This window comes from Scyliorhinus torazame, chromosome 13 (assembly GCF_047496885.1).
Source record: "Scyliorhinus torazame isolate Kashiwa2021f chromosome 13, sScyTor2.1, whole genome shotgun sequence".
Classification (NCBI taxonomy): domain Eukaryota; kingdom Metazoa; phylum Chordata; class Chondrichthyes; order Carcharhiniformes; family Scyliorhinidae; genus Scyliorhinus; species Scyliorhinus torazame.
In genome coordinates, this window is record NC_092719.1 from 169,230,149 (window position 1) to 169,252,342 (window position 22,194).

Below are 22,194 nucleotides of genomic sequence, written 5' to 3' on the forward strand. Positions count from 1 at the left end.
TTCCACAGAATGGTATATCCATTCCAGGGAGAGGCCCCTACTCATGATGGTTGAATTTGGAATTTTCCGGAAACTTGATAGTTTGTGTTGAATAAGCAAAGGTCACCTGACCCCCCTTGGCAGCCATTTTAACAGTTCATCATTGGCTATTTTAAATAAACATTTAAACCCTAAAATAAAAGCAAATTTAAACAAATAAAAGACAGTTCCAGGAGTTTCCAGTCAAGCTCCATCCATGTGTAAAGTTCTGAGTATGATATGCCTTGGCATGACACTTGCAAACTGTTGTTTGGGAAGGACTATTCTTTGAACTGTAATGATGTACTGCAGTCCATCCCTTTCTTGTGTGTACATTTAGGAGTTTGTTGGATTGAGTTTTTTTCCTGACAATATTAACATACTCTCCTCTTCTTTAGCCTCCATGTACTCTGAAAGGCACAGCAATTCCTCAGAGATCAGAAGTCTCATGGCAGAACCCGATTATTTTGATGATAACCCTGAACTTATCAAACCCAAGAAGCTCCTCAATCCAGTCAAAGCCTCTAGGAGTCACCAAGAGCTGCATAGAGAACTCCTCATGAACCAGAAGCGGTAAGAGAATTGTCACTCATAACACCTTTGGCTTGGCCATACCTATTATGAAATGGTTTTGAAATAAAGAGTCTCATATAGCATTAAGTAGACTTACGGATTTGGATATTACATTGTTTTGGAACACCAGAGGAGGCAGCAGAATTTTTGAGAGACAGTGGACTGACAGGAGAAGGAGAACATTGAACTTTTGAGGAGGTGTTTTCTTTTGATGGTTTTTGGAGAGCTTTTCTCCTTTTGAGATGTTTTGTTGGGTTTGGTGGCGGGGTGCTTAGGGAGCATCAAGGGTGAGTGCACCTTTTTTCTGTTTCTTTGTTTCGTGTATTAACAGGGCTGGAGGGGAATCAGTGGGGGGTAGGAGGCTTGGCGGCATTGGGTGGGGGCTGCCAGGCTAGCTGAGTGGGCTAATTAATGGGAGCACAGTGGGGGGTGGTCAGGAACCAAAGAGAAAATGCTGTAAAATCTCAACGGGTCTGGCAGCATCTGTAAGGAGAGAAAAGAGCTAATGCTTCGAGTCCAGATGGTCCTTTGTCAAAGCTAAAAGACAGAGAAAGTGGGAAATATGTATACTGTGGAGTGAGAGAATGGAAGATAAGTCATAGCCAGAGAAACCAAGGGAACAGGGAGCTAATAGCCACAGAAACCAAGGGAAAGAGTGCTAATGACAGCGGGGTGGTCAGGTGTTTGGTGCAGGGGAGGGAGATGTGTTTGTTGTTTTGCTTGGGGAGGGGTGTGCTGACAAGGGTGTGGTTGCTGTGGCTCCCTTTTGTTTCAGGAGGAGGCCGAGCTGGATCATCCACTTGACACTTCTGGCTAAAGATTATTGTAAATGCTTCAGCCTCTTCTTTTTGACTGATGCATTGGGCTCATCCACCTTTTAAGGATGGGGATAGTTTGTGGATGTGACAGGACTGCAGAGCTTAGATCTGATCTATTAGTTGTGGGATCACTTAGCTCTGTATATAACTTGCTGCTTATGCTGTTTGGCATACAAGTAGACCTAAGCTGTAGCTTCACCAAGGTTGACACTTCATTGCTGGGTGTTCCTGGTGCTGCTGGTGGTTGTAAGGTGTTAGGCTTAGTTTGGTAGGTCTTAAGGTCTTTGTTGTCTTGGATAGTTCAACAGTATTTATTAACTACTAAAAAACATACATGGGCACAACAAAGGTCCAGGCAAGGAGCTGTCTCCATGCTTGTTTCTGCAAATGGCTCTGTCCAACACTATATTCCCCTAGGCATGGGTCATGTGTTCTCTTGCATCACTGTGTGGGTGGTATTGTACTTAGTCCCACATTAAAGCTTTATGTGCCAGACCCTTCTACTACACTCTTGACATGACCAGTTGCACTCTCTTCTTTGAATCAACTTTGATCACCTGGGTTGATTATAAGGGTAGAATGAGTGATATGTTGGTCACTGGTTACAGATTGTGGTTGGATACCATTCTGCTGCTACTGATGGCCCACAGCGCCTCATGGATGCCCATTTTGAGCTGCTAGATCTGTTCTGAATCTATCCCATTTGGGATGGTGGTAGTGCCACATAACATGGGAGGATATCCGCAATGTGAATTCGGGACATAGTTGTGACAAGACTGTGTGGTGGTCACTGCTACCTATCCTTCCATAGACTAATGTATCTGCGATGGGTAGATTGGTGAGAACCAGTGCTAATCATTTTTTCCCTCTTGTTCATTTCTTCACTCACTGCCACAGATGCAATCTGATCAATATGTCTTTCTAGACTCAGCAAGCTCATGGGCGGCAGCTCCCCCTACTGATCGACTCATTATACATCCCTAATCGCAGGGGTCCCAACTTGGTGCCAAACATTTTGTCGAACTCTGCCAGGAACCTGTCCAGACCTGGAGCCTTGCCAGACTGCATCGACCCCACGCACCCAGCCCTTTCGCCTTCCCTTCCTGAACCAGAGGGAACTCCCCCTAAACGAGGGCTCCGACCTGGACGGCCTATGGTAAAAGGCCTCAAATACCCTGTTTACCTCCCCCGACTACATGATCACCTTATCCCAACTGACCAATCGGTGTGTGGCTCAAAGGATCAATCCGTTCCGGAGCCTTCACCAACGCCTTCTTCACCCGTCCCCAGTTGGGGCATATATGTTCTCCAGCAGCATAGGTGCCCCTCCAATCTCCCACTCATCATTACAAATCTGTCCCCAGGATCCGCCATAACACCACCAGCTGAAAACATCGCGCCCTTACTCACCAGCACCTCTTACTCCCCCCTCATCTTCATATCCAGCCCTGTATGAAACTGTTGCCCAGCCCACACTTTTTCTCAACCTCGTTTGATCTACAACTTTTAAATGAGTCTCTTGCATAAACACCACATCTGCCTTCCAGCTCTTTGTGCGCAAACACGCACGACCTCTTGATCCACCCATTGAGTGCCCTAATGTTCCAGGTGGTCAGCCTGACTGGAGGGCCCCTGCCCCCAATCAGCCATATCCACGGTCCACCTCCTGGGCCCCCTCTGCGTAATAAAGCCTCGATTACACTCTACTCTTGTCTCGTCATAATTGATAGTGCATCAGCTTGTTATGCTGATTTTCGTCCATTTGTTTCTGGCTACTACATTTCCATTAATACAAAGCTTGCTTTGTGGTTGGATATTTTAAGTCACTGAGAGACTGGGTTTCTGGGATGCCACCGAGAAGTGGCGTTTATGTTCACCGCTGCTCCAATGTTGAGAGTATGGCACTATCAGAATTGAAGGGTGGCACTCTAAATTAAAAAGATTGTGCCACCCTCATCTGGAGAGAGCCTCCTTTTTATCTAGAAATGCGCTTTTTATTAAGCAGTGAAATAGCAGCCTGCTCAAGTGCATGAGTTACTCATGGAACCGTTGCCTGCTTCACTGTGAGCCAAAACCCTTAACATCCAAAATAAAGAAGGCCATTTCATTAATTACTGAGTCGATAATCTGAGTTAGTTGGTTGGAATTCCCTCCTCCAGGCTTAACAAAACTCGAGGGCATGTGTGGACATCAGAGGCAGCTAGAGATGAGATTGGCAAATCCTTAAATAAAGGTTCATGAGAAAATACAATTCAAAATGACTAATAGATTGCACCGTCAAAGTTAACTTTGGGTCAAGTTGCCACAAAGTTATTTGTTTCCCATTATTTAGAGGAGTTTTTGTTTTCAAAGACCTGTAAGTGGTTATTATTCATAATGTTTTTTTGTTGTTGTTGCTGGAATCTGCACTTTGTATCTTCACCTTTTCCCTTTTTAACTTTCGAGTTTTGGCTTTATGATTAACAGGAACCCAGGGAAAAAAACAAAATTGCATAAATGTGTTTGTGTTCAGACTAAGCCTCTGTAGTTTAGCAGCTGGTGAGAGTGAAATCTTATTTTTAACAGTCTGCTTCAACTCCTGACCATTTAATCCTAGAATCATAGAATTTACAGTGCAGAAGGAGACCATTTGGCCCATCGAGTCTACACCAGCCCCTGAAAGAGCACCCTAACTTAGCCCATATCTCCATCCTATCCCTGTTTACCCAGGGGGGGAAAAACCTAACCTCTTAAATAGCACTAGTCTCTGTATTTTAAACATCTTGTTACAATACTTGGTACACTGGTAATACAGTGGCAACTTGATTTTCACTAGGTACTGCTGCAAAGCTTTATCAATGGTGTATCTGCATGACACGGATAGTGCATTAGTGAACACAGCCAGGCGAAGAGCATTCAGATATTCGTCTGTAGCTGTGAGTTGGGCTAACAAAGAGGGAGGGGGGGGTGGGGAGAAAACGTTTCAGCTTTGAGTTCGGTCACCGTCTTCTTTTTTCGTGGGCAATTTTTAATTCCCTGCAGTTCTTGACATACCACTAAATTCCCCAAGGCAGGTCAGTTATGGTATGTGCTGCCACTCCTCACACAAGAATGTCACTGATGTTTTCATTTCGTGCATCACTTCTTCTGTCAAAGCTGACTACAGATAGCTGCTTTCCCTCCCTAGTATGCTCATGAATAGGCACCATTAACACTGGGTAGATTCAGCAGGGTCAAATACATCAACATGGCTAAAAATCAGGCCAATTTTAGGGGAGGCCTGTGTGCTTTAACCCAACACCACTGTCCTATGTGGCTACTCCATATGTTACTATTGGATTACTCAATACTTAATGGGCGGCATGGTAGCACTGTTGCTTCACAGCGCCTGCGTCCCAGGTTCAATTCCCGCCTTAGCTCACTGTGCGGAGTCTGCACGTTCTCCCCGTGTTTGTGTGGGTTTCCTCCGGGTGCTCCGGTTTCCTCCCACAAGTCCCGAAAGACGTGCTTGTTAGGTAATTTGGACATTCTGAATTCTCCCACCGTGTACACGAACAGGTGCCGGAATGTGGCGACTAGGGGCAATGTTAATGTAAGCCTACTTGTGACAATAAAACATTTTTTTAAAAAATACTTTTATTCTCCTTTTTCACATTTTCTCCCACATTTACACCCATCAACAATAAACAATAATCAGCAAGATATGTCAGTCCCCATAATAACAACGATCCCATCCGCCCACCAACCCCCAAACATCAGCCCGCATGTTTACATAAACAAATGACAAAAAGGAATCAGGGATTACCCGTAGTCACCCTTAATCTACACAGCTCCCCTCCCCCCCCCCACCCCCCCACCCCCAACTAATGTTCGATGTTATCCAGTTCTTGAAAGTGTATAATAAATAGTGCCCATGATTTGTCGAACCCCTCCGAGCTTCCCCTCAGTTCGAACTTCACCTTCTCAAGGGCCAAGTATTTCAACAGGCCCCCCTGCCACGCCAGGGCACTGGGTGGAGAGGCTGCTCTCCATCCCAGCAGGATCCGCCTTCGGGCGATCAACGAGGCGAAGGCTATGATATCTGCCTCCGCTCACATTTCCAACCCTGGCTGGTCCGACACCCCGAATATGGCCTCCTGGGGACCCGGGTCCAGTTTCACACGCATCACCTTGGAAATTACCCTAAACACCTCCTTCCAGTACTCCCCTAGCTTTGGACAGAACCAAAACATATGAAAGTGATTCGCGCGCCCCCCCCCCCCCCCCCCCCCCCCCCCGCAACGCTCACACATATCCTCTACTCCTTCAAAAAATCGGCTCATCCTCGCCCTCGTTAGGTGCGCTCTATATACCACCTTCAGCTGTATCAGCCCCAACCTCGCACATGAGGTGGAGGCATTCACTCTCCGGAGCACCTCACACCAGACCCCCTCCTCTATAACCTCTCTCAGCTCTTCCTCCCAATTTGCTTTGATCCCTTCCAGTGGTGCCTTATTCTCTTCCAAAATAGCTCCGTACCCCGCTGTCACTGCCCCCTTCTCCAGTCCCCTTGTCATCAACACCTCCTCCAGCAATGTGGAGGCCGGTTCCTCTGGGAAGCTCTGTATCTCCTTCCTGGCAAAATCCCGAACCTGCATGTACCTAAATACTTCTCCCTGCTCTAGCCCATACTTCGCTTCCAGCTCCCTCAATCCTGCAAACCGACCACGAAGAAACAAATTTTTTAGCGTCTTAATCCCCTTCTCTTCCCATTTCCAAAAACTTCCATCCCACCTCACTGGCTCAAATCTGTGGTTCCCCCGAATCGGCATTTCCCTTGACCCTACCCCCAACCCGAAGTGTTGGCGAAACTGCCTCCAGATTTTCAATGAAGCTATTATTACCGGACTCCCTGAATATTTCCCCGGAGCTATCGGGAGCGGCGCTGTTGCAAGCGCCTTCAGCCCTGATCCCCTGCACAAACTATCCTCCATTCTGACCCATTGAGAATCAACCCCTCTGACCCAGCTCCGCACTTTCTCCACATTCGCCGCCCAGTAGTAGAACAACAGGTTTGGGAGACCCAAACCCCCTGCCTGCCTTCCCCTCTGTAGCAGCACCTTTCTCACTCTGGCCACCTTCCCTCCCCATATGAATGAGGTAATCCGGGACTTCCGGGTGCGGCTATGCAGAGCTAGGTCGCATATTCGGTAGCTCCCGCTTGGAACGGACTTTTGGGCTCTTTTGCAGGGCCCCCTCGGCATTTGTTTGACATTTACCGGTGTGGCAAGAGGACTGCAACACTCCCCTGACGGTGTCCCCCAGGAGTGTTGTGTCTTTTGGCTGCCAGGCCCGGCAGAAGCAGTGGAAGATTTGGCTGCAACAGGATAAACAGCATTTGCAGCAGTTTGCAGCATGCAAGCGGGGGAAGGGCAAGCTTAAAGCTGCAAACAGTCAAGACGGGGGTATGCCGCTGTGGGGAACGGGCCGGGTGTGGGGTGCGGGCGCGTGGCTGGCCGAGGAGGGGTCATGGCTAGTCGGTGGGGGAGGGGGACGGGTAGCCCCCTAATCCGACTGATAACCTGGAATGTAAGGGGACTGAATGGGCCGGTTAAGCAGGCCCGCGTGTTCGCGCACCTGAAGGGGCTCAAGGCGGATGTGGTTATGCTCCAGGAGACACACCTGAAGGTGGCAGACCAGGTAAGACTGAGGAAAGGGTGGGTAGGTCAGGTGTTTCACTCGGGGCTAGATGCCAAAAATCGAGGGGTGGCGATCTTGGTGGGAAAGAAGGTGTTATTCGAGGCGTTGAGCATTGTGGCAGATAATGGCGGTAGTTACATAATGGTAAGTGGTAAGTTGCAGGGAGAGAGGGTGGTACTGGTCAATCCGAACTGGGACGATGCGGGTTTTATGCGGCGTATGTTGGGTCGGATCCCAGACTTGGAAGTGGGGGGCCTGATAATGGGGGGAGACTTTAACATGGTGTTGGATCCTGCACTGGATCGCTCCAGGTCTAGGACGGGTAGGAAGCCGGCGGCGGCTAGAGTGTTATGGGGATTTATGGACCAAATGGGAGGGGTGGACCCTTGGAGATTTGCAAGGCCGGGGGCTAGGGAATTTTCATTCGTCTCACATGTCCCTCAGGCTTATTCTCGAATCGACTTTTTCATTTTGAGTAGGGTGCTGATAGCGAGAGTAGAGGATACCGAGTATTCAGCAATAGCCATTTCGGACCACGCCCCGCATTGGGTGGACTTGGAGATGGGGGAGGAGAGGGACCAGCGCCCGCTGTGGCGCTTGGAGGTGGGGCTGTTGACGGACGAGGAGGTGAGCGAGCGGGTCCGAGGAAGTATAGAGAAGTACTTGGAGACCAACGACAACGGGGAGGTCCGAGTGGGGATGGTATGGGAGGCACTAAGGGCGGTGGTGAGGGGTGAGCCGATCTCCATCAGGGCCCACAAGGAGCGGGGGGAGAGGGAGAGGCTGGTGGGGGAGATGGTGAGGGTAGACAGGAGGTATGCGGAAGAACCTGAGGAAGGATTGTTGAGGAAGAGGCGCAGCCTCCAGGCCGAATTCGACCTGGTGACCACCAGGAAGGCGGAGGTGCAGTGGAGGAAGGCCCAGGGGGCAGTCTACCAGTATGGGGAAAAGGCAAGCCGGATGCTGATGCATCAGCTTCGGAAGCGGGACGCAGCTAGGGAGATCGGGGGAGTTAAGGACAGGGGAGGGAGCGTGGTGCGGAGTGGGGTTGGCATCAATGGGGTCTTCAGGGACTTTTACAAGGAATTGTACCGATCTGAGCCCCCACGGGAGGAGGGAGGGATGGGCCATTTCCTGGACCAATTGAGGTTTCCAAAGGTGGAAGAGGGACTGGTGGCGGGACTGGGGCCCCGATTGGGCTGAAGGAGCTGACCAAAGGGATAGGAAGCATGCAGGCGGGGAAGGCACCGGGGCCGGACGGTTTCCCGGTCGAGTTCTATAAAAAATATATGTACCTGTTGGGCCTGCTGTTAGTTAGGACCTTTAATGAGGCAAGAGAGGGGGGGGGGGGGGGGCTTTACACCCGACGATGTCCCGGGCACTGATCTCCTTGATCCTGAAGCGGGACAAGGATCCCCTGCAATGTACAGACCGATTTCCTTGCTAAATGTAGATGCCAAGGTGCTGGCGAAGGTCTTAGCCACGAGGATTGAGGATTGTGTGCCGCAGATCATCCATGAAGACCAGACGGGGTTTGTGAAGGGGAGACAGTTGAACGCGAATGTGCGGAGGCTTTTGAACGTAATCATGATGCCGGTGAGGGAGGGGGAGGCAGAGATAGTGGTGGCGATGGACGCTGAGAAAGCCTTCGATAGGGTAGAGTGGGGGTACCTGTGGGAGGTGCTGAAGAGGTAGGGGTTTGTCAGGTGGGTTAGGCTGTTGTACGAGGTCCCGATGGCGAGTGTGGCCACAAATAGGAGGAGGTCAGAGTACTTTCGGTTGCACCGAGGGACGAGACAGGGGTGTCCCCTGTCCCCCCCTGCTCTTCGCACTGGCGATTGAACCCCTGGCTATGGCACTGAGAGAATCAAGGAACTGGAGGGGGTTGGTGCGGGGTGGGGAGGAGCACAGGGTGTCGCTTTATGCGGACGACCTGCTGCTGTATGTGGCGGACCCGGTGGGAGGAATGCCAGAGGTAATGAGGATGCTTAGGGAATTCGGGGACTTTTCGGGTACAAGCTCAATATGGGGAAGAGCGAGCTGTTCGTAGTTCAGCTAGGGGACCAGGAGAGGGGGATTGGCGAGCTCCCACTAAAAAAGACGGAGAGGAGTTTCAGGTATTTGGGAGTCCAGGTGGCCAGGAGCTGGGGGGCCCTGCATAGGCTTAACTTTACAAGGCTGGTGGAGCAAATGGAGGAGGAGTTCAAGAGGTGGGACGCGTTGCCGCTGTCCCTGGCGGGTAGGGTGCAGTCAATCAAAATGACGGTGCTCCCAAGGTTTTTGTTCCTGTTCCAGTGCCTCCCCGTGTTTATCCCGAAGGCTTTTTCCAGGCGGGTTAACAGGAGTATAATGGGGTTTATGTGGGCACGAGGGACTCCGAGGGTGAGAATGGTGTTCCTGGAGCGGAGTAGAGATAGGGGGGGGGCTGGCGCTGCCCAACCTCTGTGGGTACTACTGGGCCGCCAATGCGACAATGGTGCGCAAGTGGGTGATGGAGGGGGCTGCATGGAAGAGGCTGGAGACGGCGTCCTGTGTGGGTACGAGTCTGGGGGCGCTGGCAACAGCGCCACAGCTGCTCCCTCCAAGGAGGTATGCCACAAGCCCGGTGGTGGTGGCGGCCCTCAAAATTTGAGGGCAGTGGAGGCGGCACAGGGGGGAAGTTAGGGCCTCGGCGTGGACCCCATTACGGGGGAACCACCGGTTCGCCCCAGGAAGAACAGGTGGAGGGTTTTCGGGGTGGCACAGGGCAGGGATACGCAAGTTAGGGGACCTGTTTGTGGACCGGAAGTTCGCGAGCTTGGGTGAGCTGGAGGAGAAGTACGGGATCCCCCCGGGAACACCTTCAGGTACTTACAGGTAAGGGCGTTTGCCAGACGGCAGGTGGTGGAATTCCCGCAGCTACCGCCACACACAGTACAGGACAGGGTGCTCTCGGGGGGGTGGGTGGGATTGGGGAAGATCTCGGAAACTTATCAGGTGATGCAGGAGGAGGAGGAGCCCTCGGTGGTGGAGTTGAAAGGTAAGTGGGACGAGGAATTGGGAGAGGAGATCGAAGAGGGGACATGGGCAGATGCCCTAGGGAGGGTGAACTCTTCCTCTTCATGCGCGAGGCTCAGCCTCATACAGTTTAAAGTGCTGCACAGGGCACACATGACCGGGACAAGGATGAGCAGGTTCTTTGGGGGTGAGGACAGGTGTGTTAGGTGCTCAGGGAGCCCAGCAAATCACACCCATATGTTCTGGGCATGCCCAGCACTGGAGGAATTTTGGAAGGGCGTAGCGAGGACGGTGTCGAGGGTGGTAGGATCCAGGGTCAAACCGGGCTGGGGGCTCGCAATATTTGGGGTGGCAGAGGAGCCGTGAGTGCAGGAGGCGAAAGAGGCCGGAATTCTGGCCTTTGCGTCCCTGGTAGCCCGGCGAAGGATTCTCCTTCAGTGGAAAGATGCGAGGCCCCCACGTGTGGAATCCTGAATCAGCGATATGGCAGGGTTCATTAAATTGGAGAGGGTGAAATTTGCCTTGAGAGGGTCGGTACAAGGGTTCTTTAGGCGGTGGCAACCGTTCTTAGACTTTCTGGCAGAACGCTAGACATTGGTCAATGGCAGCAGCAGCTCGGGGTGGGGGGGGGGGGGTTTACTTTATTTTTGTTTGTTATTTACTGAGGGGGTGTATACACCTGTTGTCTTAAGTCGGGGTGTTAATGTTAATTTATTATTTAGGTACGGCGGGGAGGGGTTTGGGGGGTTGCTTTTTTAGATTGTGTTTTGTACTTACCCCTGTTGGGTTCTTTTTTCTTTCTCATTTTGTTATTGATATTTTATGAAAAACTTTAATAAAAATTATTTTAAAAACATTTTTTTTTAAATGAATGAGGTAATCCTTCCCTCAATCTCCCTGAAAAAAGACTTTTGGCTGGAAAATCGGTAGGCATTGAAAAATAAACAGGAATCGCGGCAACACATTCATTTTAACCGCCTGTACCCGACCTATCAGTGACAGAGGAAGGCCGTCCCACCTTGCCAGATTGGCTTTCATTCTCCCCACCAAACTAGTGATGTTGTACTTGCGAAGCTTCCCCCACTCCCGGGTAACCTGCACCCCCAGATACCTAAAATGAGTCCCTGCTCTACGGAATGGCAGCCCCCCCACCCTTGCCCCCACCCCCGGCCGAGACACCACAAAGTACTCACTCTTGTCCAGGTTCAACTTGTACCCCAAGAAAGACCCAAATACCCACAGTAGCTCCAATATTCCTCCTATCGACGCACTCGGTTCCGACACATACAGCAGCAAGTCGTCGGCATATAAGGACACCCTATGCTCTATCCCCCCCTCCCGCACTATTCCTTTCCATGCTCCCGAACTTCTCAATGCGATGGCCAACGGCTCAATCACAAGTGCAAACAGCAGGGGGGACATAGGACATCCCTGTCTCGTCCCACGGTGGAGAGAGAAATATCTCGAACTGATATTATTTGTGCGGACACTCGCCTTCGGTTCCTTATATAATAGCTTTACCCAGTTCACAAACCTTGGTCCAATCTCAAACCGCTCCAGCACTGCCATCAGGTACCCCTATTCTACCCGATCAAACGCCTTCTCGGCGTCCAATGCCACAACTACCTGTTTCCTTTCTTTCCGCCGGTGCCATAACGACATTCAAAACCCTCCTAATGTTCGAAAACAGCTGCCTCCCTTTCACGAATCCCGTCTGATCCTCCCCTATCACCTTCGGGAGGCACTCCTCCAGCCTACCCGCCAGTACCTTCGCCAACACTTTTACGTCCACATTCAGAAGTGATATGGGCTGATACGACCCACACTCCGTCGGATCCGTATCTTTTATTAGTAACAGGGAAATCGTGCCTGCCCCAAGGTTTGCGGCAACACCCCCTTCCCAATCGCCTCCTCAAACATCCCCACCATCAGGGGTGCCAACCTATCCTTAAATTTTTTATAATATTCCACCGGAAACCCATCCAGCCCTGCCACCTTTCCCGACTGCATCCTCCCAATCGCATCCTTCATCTCCTGCTCCACTATTGCTCCTTCTAATGTAGCCCTGTCCCCCTCCCCTAGCCTCGGGTACTCCAACCCATCTAGAAATTCCTGCATCTCACGGTCTCCCCAGGTGGCTCTGACTTGTACAACCTCTCACAAAATTCCTCAAAAACCTTGTTAATCAGCACTGGGGCCACCACCAACTTCCCTGCCCTATCCTTCACCTGAAGAATTTCCCTTGCCGCTGCCTCCCTCCGGAGCTGACCTGTTCATAAACTGCACCCCTTGCTCATCTCAGTTGGTGCACCACCTTCCTGGTGGACAGTCGGTCGAAGCTCGCCTGTAGTTCCTTCCTCTTTTCCAGCTTCGACGGGTCCCATCCTCTGCATACCTCCTATCTACCTCCAACATCTCATCTATTACCCTCTGCTGCTCCAACCTCTCTTTATCCACCTTGGCCTTAAACCAAATTACCTCCCCCCTCACCACCGCCTTTAGAGCCTCCCAGACCACTGCCTTCGACACCTCACCCGTACAATTGAAACCTACATATTCCTTAAATACCTTTTCAATTTTCTTACAGAACACTTGGTTCCCCAAAAGCCCCACATCCAGTTTCCACCCCGGTCTCAGCACTGCCGCCTTCTCCAGCACCATATCCACCCAATGTGGAGTGTGATCTGACACTGCAATTGCAGAGTATTCCGACCCCTTGACTCCAGCCAGCAAAGCCTTCCCCACCACAAAAAAGTTGATCCGCGAGTATACCTTATGGACCGCTGAGAAAAACGAGTACTCCCGTTCCCTTGGGTGCAGGAACCTCCAAGGGTCCACGCCTCCCATTTCCACCATTAGCCCAGCCAGCGCCTTCGCCCCCCCCTGATGGGACCAGCGAGCGCACCATTAACAGCACCACTAATCTCCCCTCCAGTGCCCCAGTCACAATCACATATCTACCCCCCTGATCTGCCACCACCTTCTACATCTGGAAGCGTACCCTTTTGCTGACCTGCACCGCTACCCCTCGAGCACTTCCATCAAATCCGGAGTGAAACACTTGGCTAACCCAGCCCTTTTTAAGTCTCACGTGGTCCTTCACCCTCAAGTGAGTCTCCTGCAGCATTGCTACATCGGCTTTCAAACTTTTAAGATGTGCAAGCACCCTTGACCTCTTGACCGGACCTCCTAGCCATCTCGTGGTCCACATGACTATCCTGACTGGGGGTCTCTCACCCCCCCCCCACCTTTCTTATCCACCATCACCATACCACCGGGCCCTGCCCCATAAGACCCGCCCCTGTCCATTGTTAACATCAAACCCCTTCCCCCCCCTCCCAAGAACCCCCCCTACAAAAACATCCCCCAACATCCATCTCTCCACCCCCTCTTGCTCGCCTCGTAGGCCCATTGAAGCCTGCTATCCAGGCTCCAACGTCCGCAGTCCTCCTCTCACCTCACCCCCGTTCACTAACTGACTTTAGTTAGCTAGCGCGGGTGGCTCCCCCCGCCAAGACCTCTCGCCCCCTTCCGCCCAGTCCCAGAGAAAGAAACACCAAAAACAAACCCAACAATCCAACCCCTACAATTCACTAACATAACATTTAACCGTCGCAACACAGAACGCCATTAACTTGAACTCTGTAACAATGCAAAGAGAAGTAAATTTCAATACAAATCAGTAAAAAGAAAGTTGTAACATTTATACATTTTCCAGCCGCTCAAACACAGTCTCTCTTCCAGTTCCGCTCTTCACGTCTGTCCCAAGCCTTCTGCCCTCACGAACGCCTCAGCCGCCTCCGCTGTCTCAAAATAAAAGTCTGGCGTTATATGTTACTCTCAATTTCGCCGGGTACACCACACCAAATCGCACCCCCTTCTTGTACAAAGCCGCCTTCACTCGCCCAAACGCCGCTCTTCTTTTTGCCAACTCCACCGACCAGTCCTGGTGATCCGAACCGCAGTACCATCCCACAGCACCTCACGGACCTGCTTCACCCAGCTTAATACCTTCTCCTTCATGCAAAACTTATGGAAGCAGATAATTACTGCCCTTGACGGCTCGTTCACTTTGGGCTTCGGCCTTAATGACCGATGAGCTTGGTCTAGCTCGTACAGGGTGGGGCTCTCACCCTCCCCCATCAGCTCCGCCAACTTCTTAGCGAAGTATTGCGTTGGCCTTGGGCCCTCTGTCCCTTCGGGCAAGCCCACAATTCTCAAATTGTGCCGCCTTGAGCGGTTTTCTAAGTCTTCCAGCTTTGCTCGGAGTCCTCTGTTAACCTCCACCCCCCTCCGCAGCTCGTCCCCCATCGAGGTGACCTGGTCGCTGTGTCGTGACACAGCCCCCTCTACCTCCTTCATCTTCTCGCCCTGCTCTCTCACCTCGGCCGATACCGTTGCCACCTCCACCCTCATCGGGCCGATTGCCTCCTCCAACAATGACCTCAACACGACCGCCGTCTCTTTCCTCATGACCTCCATGTGCCTCGCCAGGCGTTTTTCCAGCTCCACCACCATCACCTCGGTCATCTTCTCCACCGTAAGTAGTGCGGCCCCGCCTTGCAGTTCAACTTCCGCCATCCTGTCAACACTTTTGCTTTTGCTCGTCTTCTCCTTCGGCGGCGAACCCGCGTTTCCTCCTTTCTTCGACGCTGCTTTTCACACCCTTTAACGGCTTATTGTTTTTTATCTTCTTTCCTTTCTCCTCTCTCCCCCTTTACCCTCCTGCCCTTCATCAATCTGACATTCTTCTTTTTAAAAAAAAAAACTTTTAACAAGCTTCTTTCAATCTTCTTTCTTTCTCCTCTACATTCACCTGGGACCGGGCTTCAACCTTCTTTCTTCTTCCTAGGTGGGAGCCATCCGACGTGGAGCACCCTCCCTACATGGTGCCCTGGCCTCAGGCCTGCCGCCTCGGCCTCCTCGTAGCTCTGCCCCCGCTGCTCTGACCTGCCGGGCCCGGCGCTTCAGCCCCCACCGCCCGACACCCGCGCGGGGTTCTTCGCCGGTTTTTAAACCGGCCCTGCTGGCTGCTCGTGGCGGCCCCAAAGGCCGACAATAGTCGGGGAGTGCGTGAGGACTCGGGGATTTCCCCGAAATCGCCGCGAATCGCGGCCACCGGCGGGAGCTCCTGTTGTTGCGGCCGCCCTGCTCGCCCACCCCACCGGATGTCCCAATAAAGATTATTAATTAATCCATCAAAAATCACCATTGCGAAGGATCAATATTGACTACAATATATAGAACCAGCTAAAGCAATGTCCTACCACACCAAAAACTGTCAGCGATCAAATTTAAGAACAAACTCTAGAATTCAAATTTTGCCATTCAGTCGTGACACCCAGGCCAGGAAAGTTCTACATTTGATTCTTGCTTTCTGCTGAGTTATTTCATCTTGGACAGGATCACAGTGGCTACGTTTAGTTTCTAACTAATGCTACAATTAGTTTCTGTGCCTTTTGATTGGAAGAGGGAATTAAGCCACGTTCCTCTTCTTCCCTCCCTCCCCACAGGCCGCCCCCCGAGCGTTCCCGCAGAGTTCCCGCCGGCAGCGACCAGGGGTGAACGGCGTCGGCGGGACTCTGTCAAATGGCACCGATTCTCCGCACCTCGGCGCGGGGCTCGGAGAATCGCGCCCATTGTTTTTGTGTGTGATTATGTTCTATATGGTTGGGGTGTTTTTTTTTAAATGTGTTTATTGGAGTGAGAGGACAGAAAGGAAAACTGGAAAGGATTGTACCAGCATAGCAAAATACCAGTTGCAATTTAATGCAGGCATGTGCCAAACTACTCCACACTGGCAAATAAAATGGGTGACACATGTACTCCATGAAGGGACTGAATTGGTTATAAATGGAGTTTAAAGAGACTTTAATAACCTTCGATTCAATGTTCCAACCCAGAGCAGCAATCAACAAAGGCAATAAAGTGTTGAACCGTAAAGCCAAAATAGTAGACAGCCACGGCAAAGGAAGCATGATCAAACAGTACAGTGCCCTCATCAGGTTGGACCTTAAATACTGTGTCCAGTTCTTGCCAAGAAACATGATGGACAATTGAGCCCTGGACATGCAGTTGATTCTTCATGTCAAAGTCCTGAGTTATTAAGAAGCATGGAAAAATTGCTGCTTTTCGGGCTCGATACCGCATGTCGGAGATGTGATTTCACAGAGGTAAGCAGGATATTAAACGTAACTGAAATTGTGAGTAGAACAAGAGGACATGGATTCAAACCAGAAAAGTCAAGTTTCCAGCTAATATCAGAAGGTTCTTGACACGAAGAATGATCACTATATGGAATGAACTCCTGATTGAGTAAATGTAGGCAAAAGTCCTGGGTTTATTTCCGAACGATTTGGACACGGCAGTGAAAGAACTTTAGGGTGTTTTGGACAGAGTAGCTTTCCTCGTCAATTATTACCTTATGATTGTCATGTTATTCACCCTGGGGTAACACGGACTGCAACACGATGCAGTGAAATGATCAAGCATACACCAAATGTAGACGTTGGTTCAATAAGATTTATTGAACTTCAGTAACGAAGCAAACAGCTGCCTGTGGGTTGACTCTCTACTACTCTAAGTAAACAAACATTAGCTATCTAGACCAGGCCAGCTCTGATCCACGTATAGAAGGTGTTGAATGATTTGTACACCCTGACTGTCACTTCACCAGTGGAAAGAGGCGGAGTGCTGATGCCTCGTGTGTTTTGTAGTTGGAAGCCCCCCTCTGGTGTTCTGTCTGGTGATTGGTTGTGTTCTGTTCTGTATGTTGATTGGCTAACCCGGGTGTCGTGTCACTGACTGTTTTTACATCTGCATCAGCGACCAGATGTAGACGGCGCCGGAGGGACTAGGCCATCCGGGCTGGAGAATCGCCGCTCGCCGTTTGCGGCGATTCTCCGAACGGCCCGGCGCGATTCGCGCGGCGCTGGTTTCGGGGGGGGGGGGGGGAGAATCGCGTGCGGAGGTCGGGGCGGCGTGGCGCAATTCGCGCCCTGGCGATTCTCCCACCTGGCGGGCGGGGGGGGGGGGATCTATGTTTCTTGCATTTTAGTAAAAGGGAGGTTTAAATAGCAAATTTTTAATTTAGACATGGAATGTTATACAAGGAGTTCTTTATTAGCAGTGAACCCTTTCAGAGGTACTTTGTGCAAAATGAAAGACGCAGTTTAACTCCATTTTAGCCTAAGTTTGGAGTCTTTTTAATGCTCAATATAAAAATCCAGCTGCGATCTCCATTGAATAATTGGCTTATTTACGAGCCTGCTCAAGAGTGTACTCTGATATCATAATTTGGGTTTTTTCAAAATACAGTGTGTTTATCTCTAAACATGCGGGAAGGATTTGGGTGCCAGATTTTTAATATCTTTTTTGATCTTTGGTTTACTTAGCAAATGCCAAATTTCTTCCAATTTACTTCTGCAATAATTATAATGGGTGGGATTCTCCCAACGGGAGTGATTCTCCCAACGGGAGTCTAAGTGCTGACGCTGGAGTAAAAACCAGAGTGTTTTACTCCGGCATTGGCGTCCGTTCCCAGACCCCTATTCTCCCCCCTCCGTGGGGCTAGCAGGGGCGTCGTGCGGTTTACGGGGGCGGGGCCTCGGCGTGGCGTCAGAGACCTGGTGCCGCGTAAAGGACACGGCACCTTGGGTCCCGCGCATGCGCAGTTGGGCCAGCGGCAACTAGCGCATGCGCGGTAGCCATCCTCCCTCGGGCTGCCCCGCAGAAACATGGCAGATGGATCCAGGCTCGCTGACGGAAGAAAGGAGGCCCGCCGGCAGAGAGGCCGGCCCGACGATCGGATGGTCCTGATCGCATACCAGGCCATTCCAGAGGCCCCCCTGTGCAGAAAGAATACCTCGCTCCAGGAATGTGTACATGAAAAAATAGTGAATTTAGTATTTTAAAACAAAATTTTATTATTAAACCCTTTAACATCACACACACACATAGCTTAAGATTACTCCTTAAAAGATACTACTCAGTACAGTAAATGTAGTAATAATAATCACTTCTTGTCACAAGTAGGCTTCATTGAAGTCACTGTGAAAAGCCCCTAGTCGCCACATTCCGGCGCCTGTTCGGGGAGGCCAGTACGGGGATTGAACTGTACTGCTGCCTTGTTCTGCATTACAAGCCAGCTATTCAGCCCAGTGTGCTAAACCAGCCCCTACCCTAAATTACTATCTCTATTCCCAATTAAGCAACAAGAAAGGGAAAAAAAACTGCAGCTCTTAATTCATCCTGCATCCCAATGGCATGGTAATGCTTTTAAGCTGAGAATGGCGGCCACGGCTTTTAAGGATGAACAATGGAATCTTCCCGCCAGAAGCGAGAGCAGGTCACATGCCCGGCACATAAAGTTGTATACAGACAAACCTCTTGATGTTTTTCAAAGGATGCAACGAGAACTTAAATCACCAGCCAAGTCCTTAGCAGAAATGTAACATTGAATGACAAAGCAAGTGAGATCAGTGAGGACCAATCAGGCTCACCTGTCGCGTTAAAGGTAAACAAAAACGGTGGGACCCATTCGGCCGGTTGGTAAAAGTGGGTCCCGGGAAAAAACATTTAAAAAAACACTGATCTGAAAGGTAGTCAGATCAGAACTCTACTCAAAAGCTTTCACAATTGTCTGAATACCATAGCTCCACCCAGCAAAGACATAATCTCCCCAAGATGAAAATAATAGCTCCACCCAGCAATGACTTAATCTCCCCAAGCTGAAAATAATTAACTCCTGAGGCTGAAAACTCTAACTCCCCAGGGATTCCCCCTAGTCAAAAACAGTGCATTAGCCCAGGCTTTTACAATGGTCAGCTTCACCTCTGGCTCCTAAAAACTTTCTGGTCTTGCAAAACAAGATTATTTATAATCATGATTACTGCAGTCAAACGCACTCTAATTCAGGATTTTAACCCTTAAATTGCCAGATATTTATAATCCAATATATCTAAAATCCAGCATTCGCCACAGTTGCATATGCATGTTGAGAGTATTTTGTTTATTTTTCTTTTTCTCCTTACTCTACCCTTTTGTTTATTTTGTTGCTGTTGTAATTAGTGTCCTTAAAGGAAGTTGATCCCCTAAACACACTGTTAAACGAATCATGTTCAACATTGTGATCAATATTATTATCCCTGCCAGTTTCTTCAACTTTGGACAATAAATCATTCAAAGAATCGAATGACATTCCTGCATTACCCTTGCGGTTTATGCTTGCAAAGTTTTAGATTGCAAATTTGCGATGCACAATGCTTAAAGAAAATAGTCTGCTTAAAAGCTGAATTTATTTCTCCCTTTCCGTTTTTACTATAATTCTGCAATAATCCTGCTGGTGGCACTGCTGAGCTATGAGTCAATTTTCAACAGCACCATCAGCAGAAAGTTGATTGTAAAAGATCATAAAAGTTACAGCATAGAAGACAATCATTCAGCCCATTGTGCTTGTACGAGGACAACATCTTCACCTGGAGCTATCTATTCCAGTACCATTTTCCTTCACTGTTTCTTGTATCTTTTTTCAAATAATTAGTAATTAGGTGGGCAAACTGGTGGCTTAAATGCATCACTGAAGGAAAGAATGGTGTGAGAAATCAGGCTTTCAGAATAAGAATATGAAAACGTAAATTATGGGCCATTTAGGGCAGCACGATTGGCGCAGAGGTTAGCACTGCTGCCTCACAGCACCGAGGTCCCAGGTTCGATCCCGGCTCTGGGTCACTGTCTGTGTGGAGTTTGCACATTCTCCCCGTGTTTGCGTGGGTTTTGCCCCCACAACCCAAAAGATGTTCAGGCTAGGTCGATTACCACGCTAAATTGCCCCATAATTGGAAAAAATGAATTGGGTACTCTAAATTTTTTAAAGACGTTCTAGCCTGCATCACCATTTGACAAGACCATAGTTGCTGCTTTTCTTCCTCCATTCCACTGAGGAAACTGGAGCCGTTCCATTGATGTAGACTCCATTTGAACCAGGCTTGGCCCAGTATCTCTGTGAATTAGCTATGAAGGTAATTAGGACTGAGGACTGTCCCATTAGGAGACATTGAGTGCAATGAGTCCACATTCTCTGAATTTGGAGTATAAGGTTGTATCATTGAAATATATAGGGCGGGATTCTCTCAGCCCAGGCCAGTCCAGGCGCGAATCACGCGATGCTACCCGGCGCCTGTCCGCCGATTCTCCGGAGAGTGGAGAATCGGCCTCATCGGGGCCGGCGCGGTTGGCACGCCGCCAGTCGGGGACCAGTCTACGTAGCCCCCCCCCCCCCCCAGCGATTCTCCGCCCGTGATGGGTCGAGCGGCCGTAAAGATTTTCGAGTACCGCCAGCGCTGTCCGCATGTGGTCTTACCCTGCAGGACCTCGGCGTGCATCTAACTGGGGCAGCCTGGTGGGGGAGGGAGGGTCCAACCCCAGAGGGGGCCTCTGCTATGGCCTGACCCGCGATCGGGGCATACCGATTGGCGGGCCAGCATATCGGGCGGGGGACCTCTTTTGCTTCGCGCCAGTCCCTGTAGCCCTACACCATAGTGCGTCGGGCCGTCACGGAGAAAGGAGCCACCGCGTATGCGCGCAATCGCGCCGGTCGCATTGCGCATTCGCAGACCGTTGGCGCCCATCTGACGCTGGTATCGGCAGCTGGAGCGGCGTGGATCACTCCAGTGCCGTGCTGGCCCCCTGTAGGGGTCAACCGCTGCTCCTGAGGGCATCTTGACGCCGTTGTCAAACGCGACAGCGTTTACGACGGTGTCATGACTTAGCCTCAGGATCAGAGAATCCCGCCCATAGTTCTTAGAAGGCGTGATTGGGTCGATGCTGAGAGGCTGCTTCCCCTCGCTGGAGAATCTAGAACTCAGTATCATGGGCTCAGGATAAGGGGCAGGTGATTTAGAGGAGCGATGAGAAGGAACTTCATCACAGTGTTGTGAGCCGTTGGAATTCTCTACAGCAAAGGGTTGTGGGTGCTTAGTTGGAGTATGTTCAAGATTGATATCTATATACTTAGGAAACAAGAGATATGGGGATAGTGTAGAAAAGTATATACGAGTTCAGTTATGATCTGATTGAATGGCTCATAAGCTATAGGAGCAGAATTAGGCCAATTTGCCCACCAACACTGCTCTGCCATTCGATCATGGCTGATCCCATCATGGCCTCAACTCCACTGACCTGCCTGTCCCCCTAACCCTTCAACCCATGACCAATTAAAAATCTGTCTTGCTCCTCAGATTTACTCACTGTCCCAGCATCCACCGCACTTTGGGGTAGCGAATTCCAGAGATTCATAACCCTTTGGGAAAAGTAGTTTCTCCTCAACTCTATTTTAAATTTGCTACCTCTTATCCTAAGATTATGACCTCTTGTTCTGGAATGCCCCACAAGAGGAAGCATCTGCTCCATGTCTACTTTATCCATATCATCTTGTATATGCTCAATTTTATCTCCCCTCCTTCTTCTAAACTCTAGTATAGGCCTAAACTGTTCAATCTCGCCTCATACGACAAACCTCCCATCTCTGGAATCGATCTAGTGAACCTCCTCTGAACTGCCTCCAATGCCACTACATCTTTCCTCAAATAAGGTGGCCAAAACTGTGCACAATACTCCAGGTGTGGTCTCGCTAATGCCGTGCATAGTTACACTTCCTTACTGTTCTACTCTATTCTTTCAGCTATAAATGCCAATATTCCAATTCCTTTCTTTATTACTTGCTGTACCTGCATGCTAGTTTTCTGGGACTCCTGAACGAGGCCACCCAGATCCCTCTGCATCGGAGCACCCCAAAGTCTCTCCCCATTTAGATAATAAGTTGCCTTTCCATTTTTCCAACCAAAATGCATGACCTCACACTTATCCACGTTAAACTCCATCTGCCACGTTTTGACCCTCTTCCGAACCTATCTCTTTATTAATTTGTAAGTTTCTTATTTCTTCATTGCAACTTGCTTTCCCACCTATTTTTGTGGTGTCTGCAAATTTGGCTGCAGAACCTTCTATCCCTGTATCCAAGTCATTTATATAGATTGTAAATAGCTGGGGCCCAAGGACAGAACCCTGTGACACACCACTAGATCAATCTTGCCGTCCAGTAAAAGACCCATTTAACCTGACTCTCTGTCTT

At 50.0% G+C, this 22,194-nt stretch overlaps 1 protein-coding gene across 4 annotated transcripts in view; it reads left to right on the forward strand.

The window, feature by feature from the left end:
* Nucleotides 1–22,194, forward strand: part of LOC140388359 (actin-associated protein FAM107A-like) — a 359,626-nt gene that overhangs the window by 304,426 nt on the left and 33,006 nt on the right. For all 4 annotated transcript variants that reach the window (XM_072472389.1, XM_072472392.1, XM_072472390.1 and 1 more), the window contains one exon: nucleotides 417–591. In XM_072472389.1, the coding sequence (XP_072328490.1) occupies nucleotides 417–591 (175 nt within the window). The remainder of the gene's footprint in view (nucleotides 1–416; nucleotides 592–22,194) is intronic.